General features: G+C 47.8%; 1 protein-coding gene across 1 annotated transcript; it reads right to left on the bottom strand.

Moving 5' to 3' along the window:
• Window positions 1-1,029: 1,029 nt before the first annotated feature.
• On the bottom strand, window positions 1,030-14,058 carry LOC307084455 (juxtaposed with another zinc finger protein 1). Its single transcript, XM_079748847.1, has 5 exons — window positions 13,837-14,058; window positions 7,328-7,400; window positions 5,408-5,607; window positions 3,543-3,712; window positions 1,030-3,230 (listed from the first exon to the last, which is right to left on the bottom strand). The coding sequence occupies exons 1-5, from the start codon at window positions 13,949-13,951 to the stop codon at window positions 3,054-3,056; spliced, it is 735 nt and encodes a 244-aa protein (XP_079604973.1). The 5' UTR covers window positions 13,952-14,058; the 3' UTR covers window positions 1,030-3,053.
• Between the last annotated feature and the right edge of the window lie 439 nt (window positions 14,059-14,497).

Raw genomic sequence — 14,497 nt, 5'->3', positions numbered from 1 at the left:
GAAGAGAAGAAGAAGAAAAAAAACTACTGTTTAAGAGGCAGGAATGCCGAGAGAGAGAGAGAGAGGGTGAGAGAGATCGGGACAGAGGGAGTGTTTGGGTAGGGGAGGCAGAAAAGGCCATCCCTGTGCATGCGATGCCGTGACTCTGCAGCTCTCTATCTTGTCTGCTGTTGGCAAAGCTCCAAGACCCCTTTAAAAAGACCCCCCTTTAAAACAAACCGATAGGATTGGGATTCGTCTTCATCGTTGTGCTTGTAAATTCTTCGCAATACGTACAAAGCCAAGCGGCACTATTTCGTTTCCCCCGCCACTTACTCGCGTCGCCATGGAAACAAAGCAGTGGAGGAGGAGCGAAGAGCCGAGGGGAGGGAGGGGATGTGAAGCCCGCCACTGTAACACCTGCTGAGGGTACACGAGCATCACCAAGGAAACCTCCCTGGGAGTGAGGGAGGTGGGGAAGAGATGACATCATGAGTGGGAGGTAAAGGGGTGGGGGTCTCATGCTTCATATAATTGACAGCCAGACACGCCAACAAAAAGGGTGTGGGGGGGGGGGGGGGCACATCAGACTACTGAACAGAACTGAAAACACAGGAATAGCACTATAGGCCTTGACACTGGATACTGCAGGTAACACTTGGCTACAAAGTGACACGCTCACGCATGCGCACACGCACACACACACACACACACATCCACGACTGTATTAGAAAGGCATGATCTACAATACACTCAGAAAGTTGTCGCTGCTGATGTAGCTGGTAATCTCTTGAAAAAGACAAAATCTGCACTTGGTACCCCGCCCACCTATACGCAGAACATAGAAAAAACATGCATGAAAACATTCCATCAATGTACACCCATACATCTGTACATTTGGGTTAGGTGCCATGACTTGCACGAGAAAAAAACAGTTGTTTATTTTTCTGATCTCCAGTCGGAGACCCGACCCCCCCTCCCCCATCATGCCTCCCTCCCCTTTGCCCCCTGTCCCCCCCTCCCTTCCCTTCCCACAACCCCTTAGGCACATGGTTGTGTTGAGAGTTTGGCAGTCGAGAGCTGTTGGCAATGGACCATGGGAAAAAACAACAAATCAAACACTCTTGGCAACAGGGATTGTGTACAGCATTTACCTGGGCATATCCTGCCTCTCGCATGTCAGGAATTATTGTCAGGCAACGCTCAAAAGGTTTGAAAGTGAAAAAAACAAAACAAAAAAGAAGCCAGAGCGAAAAACTAAATGGGCTGGAGGTGGAATGGAGTGGGGAGGTGGCGATGGTGGGAGGTGGGGGAGGAAATGTGTTTGGACCTATTCTGGCCGTCAATACATCGAAGTTATGCTTCAGTGCGGCTGACGACACTTCACTAGACAAGCTTTAACTGACTTCAGCTGCTAGAGTCGTGGTTCCCAACCCCTGGCTCCCCGGGATATGCATATGGCGGTCGCATGGGATCGCTGGCACAAGCCACTGATGATCCGTTGTAGCAAACAAAACGTTTTTTTTTGTTTTTTTTTATAAAGGTCCCATAGACGTCCGGTATAAACGAACTGACAGCCTAATGACTTAAAGCCACTTGTGGCTGTGAGTCCACGGGGACATTGATATTACCGGCAGATGTTTTTCAGCGCCAGTAATTGGGTCCCGGGCCAAATGAGGTTGGGAACCACTGGCCTCTAGGATCTAAAGGCTAGCTTCTAGGGCTAGCAAAGGCTACACACAGTTTGTGACACTTTTGGTCTTCTGACCCAGAGACACCCCAGCACCTGGGACGTCACCGCGCTAGAGCGTCTCTGTGAACCAAGGAATGAAAAGAACACTTAGTTTGATAACGCACAATGACCACAGAGAAATCAGAAAAAAAAGAAATAATCCTAAACGCATTGGAAAATATATATAAAATAAAGCTTGAAAATAAAGTTAACTATTTGTTGCATATGTTCATGGATACATATATCTTTTTTTTATATACACATACATATTTGTCGTTTATATCTCGATATATCTATTAGGTAAACTGCTCGGAACTCGGGTGGGCTCCAGCCACTTTTGAACTCCGCCGCCCCTTTCCCGCCGAGACGCTGTTGCCCAGGGAACAGCTGGGGAGGCGGACTCCGAGGATGGACTGGACGCGGATGTGTCACAAACACTGGGTAGTGTGCAGAGTCCTGGGACTGGACCAGCATCTGAAGTAACGTCATCGTACTCATATCTGTGTTCGAATTGGCTCACCTTGTCGCCCTTATTGCGTAATACCTATCGAACCCTATATACTTACGCTGTTCCCTTTTATGTGATACTAAATAGTGACCACTTTATAGTACCCTATTAGGAGAACAGTGAAGAACCTGTTGTAGATTTCCTTTACGGTGCATTGGGGTTATTAAATGCACCATATAGGGAACCAGATTTGTACACTCAAGTTGTGTACAGCAAATGGTGATGCCCTGAATAGTGCCCGAGTGAGCCAACTTGAACATGGCAGAAGACGAGCAGGGACGAAGGGGGCGGGGCTAATTTTTACTTCCTGTTTCCATGACTCCTTAACAAACTTTTTTCATGAATCTCTTTCACTCCATTTGTTTTTTGTCTTTTCTTTCTCTTGTTTTTTTTTTTTTACAGATAGCACCGTATGCAAGTAAAAACAACACGTAACAAAACAATGCAACAGCATATATGAATGTGCAAATGTACAATACTGAACTACAAAGATAAAGATAATTTGTCAAAAATACAATATACCATGGATAGAATACAAAACATTATTTTGAGACGTTATACAACTCGACGGACGAAAGAATAAGAACATATTGGGACGCCCTCTTTTCCCTCTACGACCAAAGAAAAACTTAAAGCATGCACTTAGAACAACGCACTCAAGCATGATCCTTAAGTCTATTGTTTCGGGGGGGTGGGGGGAAGGGAGGGGGGCTACATTGAGCAGGTTGGTCGGTGGGGTCGATTGGCACAAGTGCTCCGATCTCGGCGGGGTGAGGGGAGGGAAGGGAGGTCGAGGGGTTGGGGGTGGGTAGGGTGGAGGGGCTGTGGGGTGCCTTAGCCCTGGATCTTGCGCAGGATCTCGGTGGAGACGGGCGGGTGGAAGTTGATGGTGTGGTGCCTCAGGCCCTGGGACGTCTTGTAGCTCTTCCCGCAGCGACACTTGAAGGGCTTGCGCACGCGGACCTGGGTCCGGTGGCCGTTCTTGGCGTGGTACTTGATACCGTTCACATTCTGTGTGTGAACGTAGGGACGGTTTAGGAACAATCGCAGAGAATCGTTTGTTTCATTTTTCAGATGAAGAGGAAAGTACTAAATTAAAGTGAGTTTACGCCCAGTTCCATCAGATACTGAAGAAACGAGACACAACGAGTGCAAAATATGAATACAAAAAGAACCAAACACACACACAGCCCCCCACCAAGCAGATGTGCACATACGTCACACATACAGTCTCCCACCCAACACACACACACACACACACACACACACACCCCCATACACCATACCCCCACCCAGACCTGTGTCCCCCGGGCGGCGGCGTACCTTGTATCTCTTCTTGCAGCCGGGCACGGAGCAGGCGAAGGGCTTCTCCTCGCCGCCGTTCATGCACATGGAGCTGAGGATGGACTCGGAGCTGATGGCGCTCTCCGTGGTCCACGACTCGTCGCTGTCCGACTCCTCATAGTCCACCTCCTCCTCGTCGTACTCGCTGCCTGCCACGGGGGAGGTGGATGGGGGAAGGGCGGGGTCGGGGGTGGAGAGAAGCGGAGGCAAATGGGAGTTTAGCAGTGAGACTTTGAAATCGGATAGGATCGGAAAGCCAACGAGTGTGTGTGAGGGTGTGTGTGTGTGTGTGTGTGTGTGTGTCTCTCTCTATACGTACATGTGTGTGTGTCTGTGAGCTTGTGCTTGTGTATGTGCGAGCGAGAGTCTGAGTGTGTGTGTGAGAGTATGTGTCTGAGTGTGAGCGCGGGCGTACGAATGCGTGTGTGTGGGTGAGCGTTTGTGTGCGTGTGAGTGAGCGCGTGTGCGTGCGTGTGTGTCTGTGTGCGTGCGCGTGCGTGCATGTGTGGAATGGCAGGAGTTGCCACTTAGAAGGAGATCATTAAATGGGAGTGATCCTCGCTCACTACCCTGGAAATTGTGCTTTGAAATGCAACCAAAAAAAAAGATGAAGAAAAAGGCTTTTGCATTTACACACACTTTGCAGAAGACGTAAAAGGCACACACAGGGTGGTAGGGCTGTACATGTGTGTGTGTATGCTCGCACGCGCACACACACCCTCTCACAGGAAATGCTGCAGCTCAGCATGAGGAAATAGATGGCACCCTGGCACATGTTGAAAGAGCTCTGTGTGTGTTAGTTGAGCGTGTGTGTGTGTGTGTGTGTGTGTGTGCGTCGCTGTATTTTCCCCCCAGACCTAACACCATGCTTGGAACCATTTGGGGCTAGAATTGGACATCTGCTTTCAGGCTGTGGCGTGCACGGCCCCATGGTAGCACACAGCATGACAGCTGCTGTGTAATTAGCGGAGTGTTGAGAGGCCCTCACTTGCTGCAGGGGCCCCCCGCTCAGTGTACGGCAGAGACAGACAGACAGACAGACAGACAGACAGACAGACAGACAGACAGACAGACAGACAGACAGACAGGAGCCAGACAGACAGACAGACAGACAGACAGCCAGACAGACAGAGAGACAGCGAGACAGAGAGCGAGACAGAGAGAGGAAACAGAGAAAGAGACACAGACAGACAGACAGACAGACAGACAGACAGACAGACAGACAGACAGACAGACAGACAGACAGACACTCAAGATACAGAGAGAGAGTGGCTCAGAGAGAGATAGAGCAAGAGGGAGACAGACAGAAACACAGAGAGATGGAAAGACAAAGATATACAGAAATGGGATGACATACACACCCCCACACACTCAGATAGACAGGCAGACAGAGAGATAGACACACAGACAGACTTTCCATCTAGGGAAAGAATAGTTTCTCGCGTGTTCATCAGAAGAAGAAAAAAAGTCTTACCTGGCAAACATAATTTGGCAGTTCCCACTTTGAAGTTTAACAACCTATTCGAAACACTTTGAGCGCAGGCTGCTTTGTAATCCAACGTGCAGAGATCACTAGGTGTGAGATTGCCGACATTCCTTTGCATGCCTCTTCATTTGCTCAACAGGGAAACACTTGAATTGCACAGAAGGCACTACTCCATTATCCGTGGTGTGTTTACACATCACATACGCTCACTGTGCGAACATGTTGCGCGTTTGTGTGTTTTGCGACGCTCCCTAGGAATAGAAACTCACAAGCCGGCAACGCACACATTATATGAGGACATTAAAATAAACATGCACAGAGGAAAACAAACGCAAGCGCACACACACACCTGTCTTACCTGTGGGCGTGCTGCTTCGGAAGGAGGAGGAGGGCGTGATGGGCGGGGTGACGGGGGGCGTGAGGTTGCCGCTGGTGTGGCGCGGGGGCGTGGCCGTGCTGTTCCTGGACACGCCCCCTCCGGCGATGGACAGGGACAGCTTGGGCGTGGCCTTCTTCTTCAGGGTCTCCTGCTCCCGCCGCGCTGCGTCCGTCATGAACCTAAGGACAGGAGGGCGGACAGGAGGACGGACAGGAGGACGGACAGGAGGGCGGACAGGAGGACGGACAGGAGGACGGACAGGAGGGCGGACAGGAGGACGGACAGGAGGACGGACAGGAGGGCGGGTGTCATCACAGGGGTTCATCACAAGATCTTGGGTTCAAATGAAGAGGTCACAGCATGGACGCGTTAACATTATAATGCTCTACTATAATGTTGTGCTATAATCGTACAAATAAAATGGGTGAATGCCTTTTATTGTCACCATACACAGTACAGTGAGATTAAAAGCATCTCCTCGAAGGAGATAGGAAAAGGTAACAAGGGACAGCGACAATGGTGTGTGTGTGTGTGTGTGTGTGTGTGTGTGTGTGTGTGTGTGTGTGTGTGTGTGTGTGTGTGTGTGGCAATGGGGGCTGAAGTGGCTTCACCAAATGTCATAGGGTACCGTAGTCAGGCGGTCAATTCAGGTAGGGCAGGCGTTGAAATTGTACTTAAACTAAAAAGTGTTTATTTAAAATGCTTCTGCAGATTGCCCATAAGTTCTACATGAAGACACCCATACCTAACATGATATCACACATGGTTACAGGCCTGTGACCATGGTGGGCAAAGCTACCCACAAAACTATTCCCTCTAGCCATTCCCCTGGAGAAAAAACAAAAACGTCCGATTTAAATTCAGAATTCCCTCCGGTGTGGCGAGGGCATCATAGGGTGGGGGGGTAGGGGAGTGAGGTGTGTGTGTGTGGGGGGGGGGGGGGGGGGGGCATGTCATTAAGAGAACCGGCCTGAAACGATGCAGCATCATAGCGAGCAATCAGAACCCCGCAGCGGGAAGCAAGAATGACATTTACAATCGCCAACCACTTGAGCACGTTTACTACGAGCGGTTGTAATAAAGGAAAAAGCCCTCTTGAAGGTTATGGCCGGCCCAAGCCCGAGTTTGTCGCCATTCCCAATTAAAACATCCATGAGCGGTCATGTTGGGTTTTCTACTTCCTGGCCGCAAGAATTTGTGCATAGTCCCACCGCGATCAATTCTTATTATTGGTTCTGCCACACTCAGCATCTCAATACAGTAACCTCTGTGTTTAAAAACAGATCAACATGTTTGTTGTGCAACGTGCAGTGTGAACGATTCTCTCATATTCTATGGACGAAGCCACAGGGTATTGACCCCCTTTTATGGTCGATGATGTTGCACACCAACATCATCGGAAGTCTCTCTCTCTCTCGCCTGACTAAGACGCGAGATGTCCTTAGACGCCGGCCTCGTCTGGACACATGCACGATTGTGTGTACGTGCACGCTCAGTGGGCATTCACCCACAGGCATGCCCTCGCTGCGATGGCGGCGGAGCTCAGAGGGGGTCGTGGGAGGATGATGATGATGAAGGCTGTATTATGTGGTTTTCCTAGAGTTGGCCTGCATCTGAGTCACTGCTGCGTCAATGGGAACCCATCAGTCATTCCCTTCGTACATCGCCGCAAGTGCACATACACACACACACACACACACACACACACACACAGTTGTACTGGCATGGCTATGCTACCCCATATTGATTAAAGCTGATTGGATTTATCTGCAATCTGCGTTTGAGATACGTTTGCCTTGGAAAGAAAGTTATTTTGTGGGGATGTGCCTCCTAGTGTGCAAGTGTGTGTGAGGTTGTGTGTGTGTGCATGTGTACATGCATGCATGTGTGTGTCCATACCTGTTGATGTAGCTCAGGGCCAGGTACGTTGGCTGCTGCTGCTCCTGTTTCTCCAGGACCCGTGGATCTGTGTCTGTAGAGCGAGAGAGTGAGAGAGAGAAAGAGGCACAGAGAGAGAGAGACAGAGAAAGAGAGAGAGATAAATCACCGCTCTGAAGACACAGTGAGACATGTGACGTGACTGAGCCCCAGTGTGGAGTCGTGCCGCACAGCTGCAGCAGCCCGCAGGCCTGAGAGACAGCGAGCAAGGCTGTGAGATCGTCAGAGAGAGAGATGGAAGAGATACATGGATCTGGGTTCCCACACTAATCTCTCTGTGGGGCCCCATATATATATACGTTTGCCTTTGAGTCATCCTCACCCAACCTGACCGACGACATCTCCGGGGACTTTCGCAAGCAGTGTCCCAGGGAGCCGGCGTAATTAACTGGCATCAGCCTGTTCCACTAAGTTGTGCGGTGGTTGAATACTTATCATTACGCTACAACGGACAGGGACTGGTTTAGCGGGTAGGAGCTGGAGGGGCAGTGACGGATGTACAGACAAACACACATCGACACAGTGTGTCTCTCTCTCTCTCACACACACACACACACGTTTTCCAGTTGAGTTCGTAGGGGTGCAAGCCCTAGATTGGCTGACTTCCATGGCCCGAGGGAAGTGGTGTTAACTTCAAAAAGGCCCCCCAACCTGGAGAACACTTGGACTGGGCATGCACAGTGTGTGTGTGTGTGTGTGTGTGTGTGTGTGTGTGTGTGTGTGTGTGTGTGTGTGTGTGTGTGTGTGTGTGTGTGTGTGTGTGTGTGTTTGTGTGTGTGTGTGTGTGTGTGTGTGTGTGATTTAAGACTGTTGGTGGCTCAAATGTGAGCCACTAGCGCCATCAAGTGCTCAAAACAAGAAGAGCCCCAACTAACCAAAACGAAGGGTGGACCGATGTCCTTGCCTATGTGCCTGTGTGTGTGTGCCTGTGTGTGTGTGTGTGTGTGTCTAATTACGGCCGTCTACATAATGGCTAACAGATGTATTAAAAAACCAAGCCAGCTAAGAACTGGATCCTCACTGTGCAACTAATGTTGAAAATGTGTGTGTGTGTCTTTGTGTGTGCGTGCCTGTGAGTGAGTGTGTATGTGAGTCTGTGTGCCTGTGAGTGTGTGTGTCTCTCTGTGTGTGCGTATGTGTGCACGCCCGCGCATGCGTGTGCCTGTGAATGTGTGTGTGCGTGTGCGCCCGTGTGCGTGTATGCCTTTGAGTCTCTGTGTGTGTGTGTGTGACTGTGTGTGTGTGTGTGTGTGTGTGTGTGTGTGTGTGTATCTCAGCCCTTTAGTTTTCAGACTTTCACACCTCATAATTAAGCAAGAATGCAGACTTCCCACAGTGTTGGAGAAAACCGGGGACTGGGAGACCAGCAAACAACAAACTACCTAAAAAACACACACATACGCACACAGAGATACACGCATACATACATTTAAATAAACCTTCATACCACATTCATCATTTAATGCAATCATTTTAATAACATCAGCCTACTTATTACTATGACTCCTCATTGTAATGTCCTTACCCACTGCTCGAAACAAAGACATACAAAGACACACACACGCACACTCACACAAAAAGACAGACACACACATACAAAGTCAAACACACACAGACACACACACACACACCTAAGGTGGTCCACAAAGGTGGTCTTCAGTGGGCTTTTCCAGCTGCGCTTTAATCTTCTTACCTGCTGCTAAGATGCAGACACCAGACGCATGCCACGCACACACGCGCAGACCAGAACCTTGCAAAAGCTGCAAAACCGTGGCTAGCTAAACCAAGCCACTGGTTTGTGAACAAATTTTTATATGAATAGTAGAAACATTAAAAGTAGATTTCATCAGAACTACCAACATTGGATGAATGTTTGTTTACTTTACACAATAGAGAATGCGTTAATAAAAGAAAGCAAACCACAAGCATAAATTGTGATTACCTGGGAAATCACAGCCGACCTACAGAGCTAAAAGACCAAGAGTCAAGCTATTAAAGCTTGGAGATAATCCCCAAGATGGACTACAAAGCAAATGGACCGGGGTAAATAATTTGCAAGGCAATCTCACAGTGGGTTTAAGGTGAGGTAAGTGTGTGGAAAGAGGAGGGGGTTCTGAAACAAAGAAAGCCAGGTGCAGAATGAGCAAGGGAGAGGAAGTGAATGATGTTAATGGCATTCGCTCACCCGGAAACAGGCCGGCAGGAACCACATGCAATGTGGATTCGGCTGCTGCATGTATTCAAAACACATACATGTATGCACATGCAAACACAAACGAATGTTACAGGGTCTACACAAATACAGGGTTTTCAGTAAATGTATTAAACCACACACCCATGTCCAAAATCAATGTTCGGACATGGGTGTGACATTGTATTTACGTAACACAGTTACATCTGTGAAGCTGGACATCTGTAGGGTTGCGTTGAAGCAAACACAGCACAGCCACTGCATCTGCCAGTTAAGAGACATTTCCTGTTTCATGGGTCTATAAATATCCCTTTAATTAGTGTTCCTGTCGTTAACTGCCAACAGCAAATCAGCAGCCATTCCTCTTCCTTCCACTGAGCTTCGCAACTCAACAACAGTGCAACGGTGCCCCCTGCCGGACATATCTAGGCACAACGCACAACGCACGCATGTCATAAGTACTGGCCGCTGTACAGGGTTGTGTGTCGGTAATTAAAAGGTGTGCCACTGTGCACAAGAAGGCAGACTAAGAATGCAGGGCTTGTTTTGCAAGATGCTAATTAAGGCAGGGAAGGTGTTTGCGTGCCTTTTCCCCCACAGCCGTCCACCGGATGCAGGGAGAGAGGAAGACGAGGGTGGAGGAAGCTGGGTGGGGACCACTTGAGGACTGGTGGAAGAAGGGAACCAGAGCTCTTCTGCTAATTACATGTTGTGGGGGACTCATACCTGTTTGTGTTATGTTTAGAAATACCAATGCACTAATTTGGATCGGATGTAAACACACGTGTGAAGTTACACACACACACACACACACACACACACGTTAATGATCATGTCCACTCTTTCTACTCTCTTTCCAACACAATGATTCCGAACACATTCGGAATCATTAGGCAAATTACAAAACACTGAACTGAAAATTTAACCTGAAGAAATGTGAATATGAGACCTATAACGTTTGTTTAACAATAACGCAAATGGAAAAAAATAAGGAAAGGAAAAGCTGACTACTCTTCAGCGAGGGTGTTCGAGCGGTGTGGTTTTAAACACACCTCCATTGCCAACTGGGGCCTGGAGGCGCTGGGAACGGCGAGTAGCGGTATGGGGGCGCATGCTGCTGCAGGCCCAGCATATAAACACAGCCCTCTCTTTCGGTGCCGAACAGAGAGGCCAGTGAGGAGGTGTGCGGTCTCTGAGGGCCTTATCTCGGGCTGACGATCACCACCAAGGGGTAACACAGCTCCGCTTTCCACCCCGGCACCGAGGACATTCCGCCTTCCCTCCAGCCAATCGCACTGAGGCTTGAGCTCTGCTTACAGCGCCCATGTTAATCTCCAGACACTTACAAGGGAGACCAAGCGTCCACGAAAAGAAACGGGAGATTTAAAAAAAAAAGTGCTGCGCAACCCAAGTATCCCAAAAAAAGTATCCCAATTCGAAAGCCAAGGTTACTAGTTTGTTATATCAGTACTAAGAGGAAAGATCTCAGCGATATGCAGCTCAACAAGGTGTGTTCTAAATCCCAAATATTAAGGACTAAACATGCCTGTGATAAATGGATGATACCGACAATGTAATCTTCAATGTAAGCTTGGTTTTTAATCGCTATCTACACTTAATCTTTCCCTCCTTCCTGACTCCTGCCCCCCACCCGGTGTTAGTGAAGTAAGAGGCAGGTGTGTGCATGTGCTGGGGCACAGTGGGGGATATAAGAGAACAAAAGAGAAAATAATAAACAACACTCGGGAACGCACGGGAAGAGAAAAGGATGACATCATTATGACATATGGGCCTTTCACTACAGAATAATATAAAAGTAGTTTAACATAACTAAAAAATAAAATAACATTTTGGTGGTGTTTTTTTTTAAAACCGCATTTTTTATTTACTTTGGCTCCGTTGTCAGTAAATAACGAGGTATATTCGTGAGCCAGGATAGGACATGTTGGATATTGGTCTCCACCAGAGGGCGCTATTGTCCGTGACGGCATTTAGTATACGATACGATTCTTCTCAAACATTTTACATTGAATAAGATTTGTGTATTACAGCTAATGTCCTTCTCTAAGGGAAATAAACACGTGAGAACTTTGATAGAAGACCCTAACTATCTTCATTGTATCAAAGCTTAACCGGTGTGAGTGTGTTTATGAAAGGCAAGTACAGTATTTCTAATAGGCCTACCCCTTTTTTTGCTAAAACAATCAGCACTTCACAAGCAATCGATACTCCACAGATTAAATGCATCAATCGGTGCTGAATATAAGCCCAGCTATCAACACAAGAAGCATGACAACCAAAACAGTCACCCAAAACAAAAAACCCACTGACGTACACACCATAATCAGCGCAGCCCGTGTGGGTCCACCTCAGACACCAAGCTGCTGGTCTAGATTTGCGAGGAGGCCCATCTCTAAAGACTATATATTGATCAGACGGATCACAGTAAACCGGATAATGCAGGAGAGAGCTGGACCCAGTGTAGAGAGAGCAGGGGGTGTGGCATGGGGAGCTAATTAACCCCTCTGATCCGACTGGCGACCCCTGTTCTGCTCAACTGACTGCCGTGGGGGGTCAAATGTCAAACCAAGAGCCAGATGGGAACAGCATATGCGGTGGCAAGATTCTACATGCCCTTCCCTGCGTTGAACACATCAATGTGTCACGCGACATTAATGTTGTGCGACACATGAAGGATGATATGAAACCTAATCAGATCGCATCCCATTGTGATTCGCTGGCATGGTTAAAAATAAACAGGGATATAATGCAGTATGAATGCTTTATTAATCCCAAAAGAGGAAATTTGGTTAGCCCATCATGTATGTATGTATGTATGTATGTATGTATGTATGTATGTATGTATGTATGTATGTATATACAGTATCATAGACTTCTATATAGAGACACGCACAAACACAAACACAAAGGCAAACACACAAACCCAATGGTTGTACTCTCTTTCTCCATCTCTCCCTCCATCCATCAATCTCTTCCTCTCTCTCTCGTTCTTGCTCTCACAGACCCACACCACAATCTATGAATATATAAGCTATAACGATTCAGTTATGTGTCGTTATCACAGCAATAGAGAGGGCTGCCTTGGGAAGGAGTGCTCTTTGCCTGCATGGCATTAGGTGTGCTAAACATCGGCCAATAAACTGCCCCCAACCCCTACGGTGACAACCAGTTGCCATGGAGACAAGCCTGGTAGACGATCTATCCCCGTTACTCATTCCTGACATACCCAGCCAAATGACCCCACCCCTTTTTGACACAGACACAACCGCGCGCAAGCTCACACAAACATAAAGCCAAAGGCCATTCCTAATTAGTACTAATCACTATCCTACACAAACAATCGAATAGTTAAAAATAATAACGTTCAGGTGCCGAAAACATCTACATATAAAAGGCTCCATGTCTTTCCTAAACAAATAATGCAATATTTTCATATATTTCATTATAATAACTAATATAACAGCAACTGCAGAGACACAAGTAAATACTATACCCAGGATATCGACTGTTCATTAATGTGTTTTATTTTATTAACCGAAATTGGATATGTCGTACTGTGGAAAATGGGACTTGCGCAATGATACTGTATCACCAGATGTTTGGACAATGCAAATAAAGCCCAGAACCCACAACTACATGCAACAAGTTGAGCTCTGCAACAAAGATTGTTTTTTTTTTATCCGAAAAGACCTCATGCAGGTAAAAAATAGCAAGACTGCAGTATACACTGCAACACATTTCCATTACAACAGCCTTCAAATGCATTAAATATCATCGTGACCAACATAAAGTGACACCTTTGAAATAAGCCATTGAGATGTTAAACAATATAGATTTGCATAGAGCCTCAATACACACAGAGCACAGCGCGAGAGACTGTTACGTTGCCACCGCACGGGCCTAAACGTAAACACTGGCCGGTCTCTGATGTTAGCACTCCAGCACCGCTGCCTGCCGGGGATGCTAGTTTCTACCTATGGTCAAACCTATGCGGCCCTCGTTGACTTGTTGTCGATAACATTTACAAACTACACCAATCCCTTTGTAACGTTTACACATAACAGCTATGCTCCAAAATACGCCATGGTTATGTCGTGGTTTTGAAAAAACGGCGATTATGTACGAGTCTCGGGCTCGGAGTAGGGAAAGCAAGGATAGCGGATCGCAAGGCGAGGATCCCTGTATTAGCAACAGTGCTAGCACATACCAGTTAGCTCGTTAGCTTCCCCCGCCCCCTCCTCCCCTCTCCTTGACTCACCGATGTGATTGTCCTCGATATGGACGATGAGCTCGGCCAGAGACTCGAACTGGAGACCGCAACCCCCGAACCTGCAGGAATTGGAGAAGAAAGAAGCAGCGGCGATGCCGGTCATGTTGGCGTTTCGTGCATTCACCGGGGCTGCGGGAGCTGGGGCGGTGCGAGGAGGAGACGGGCTTCGGGGTCCGGGGTGTGGGAGAGCGGGGCAGAGCAGGGAACGGCGGAGCAGACACCGGCGGCCAGACGGGGCAGCGGAGAACGCAGCTGGGGAGGCAGGCGGGACAGTGGGGGTGGGGGATGGCTGGAGCATAAGAGGGGAGGATGATGTGAGCCTACGTCACATTACGAATTACCTGTTATTGTTAGGTCGTAAGCGGTAGCACTGATTTTTCATACACATTTATGTTATGCTTATTAGCCTATACCTACATGAGTCATTCGAGATGTAGGCTATTATATCATAGTCACATGATCAGTTGCATAGAAGACGCTCAACTGTACAATTGTTTTTTTTTTTTGTTTCTTATAATAAGTAACATTAAGGGACCCCCGACCAACGCTTCGCATTTAATCTATAATGGTGTGCTTCCAATTTGTGTGTAAAAAGAGATAGGCCTACAGTATTTGGGTCCACAGTCTTCGAAGATTATTTGGTTATTAA

This window comes from Pollachius pollachius (assembly GCF_949987615.1).
Source record: "Pollachius pollachius genome assembly, chromosome: 13".
Taxonomy (NCBI): domain Eukaryota; kingdom Metazoa; phylum Chordata; class Actinopteri; order Gadiformes; family Gadidae; genus Pollachius; species Pollachius pollachius.
The sequence above is the reverse complement of the archived record's forward strand: the minus strand, read 5'-3'. Positions and strand labels throughout refer to the sequence as shown.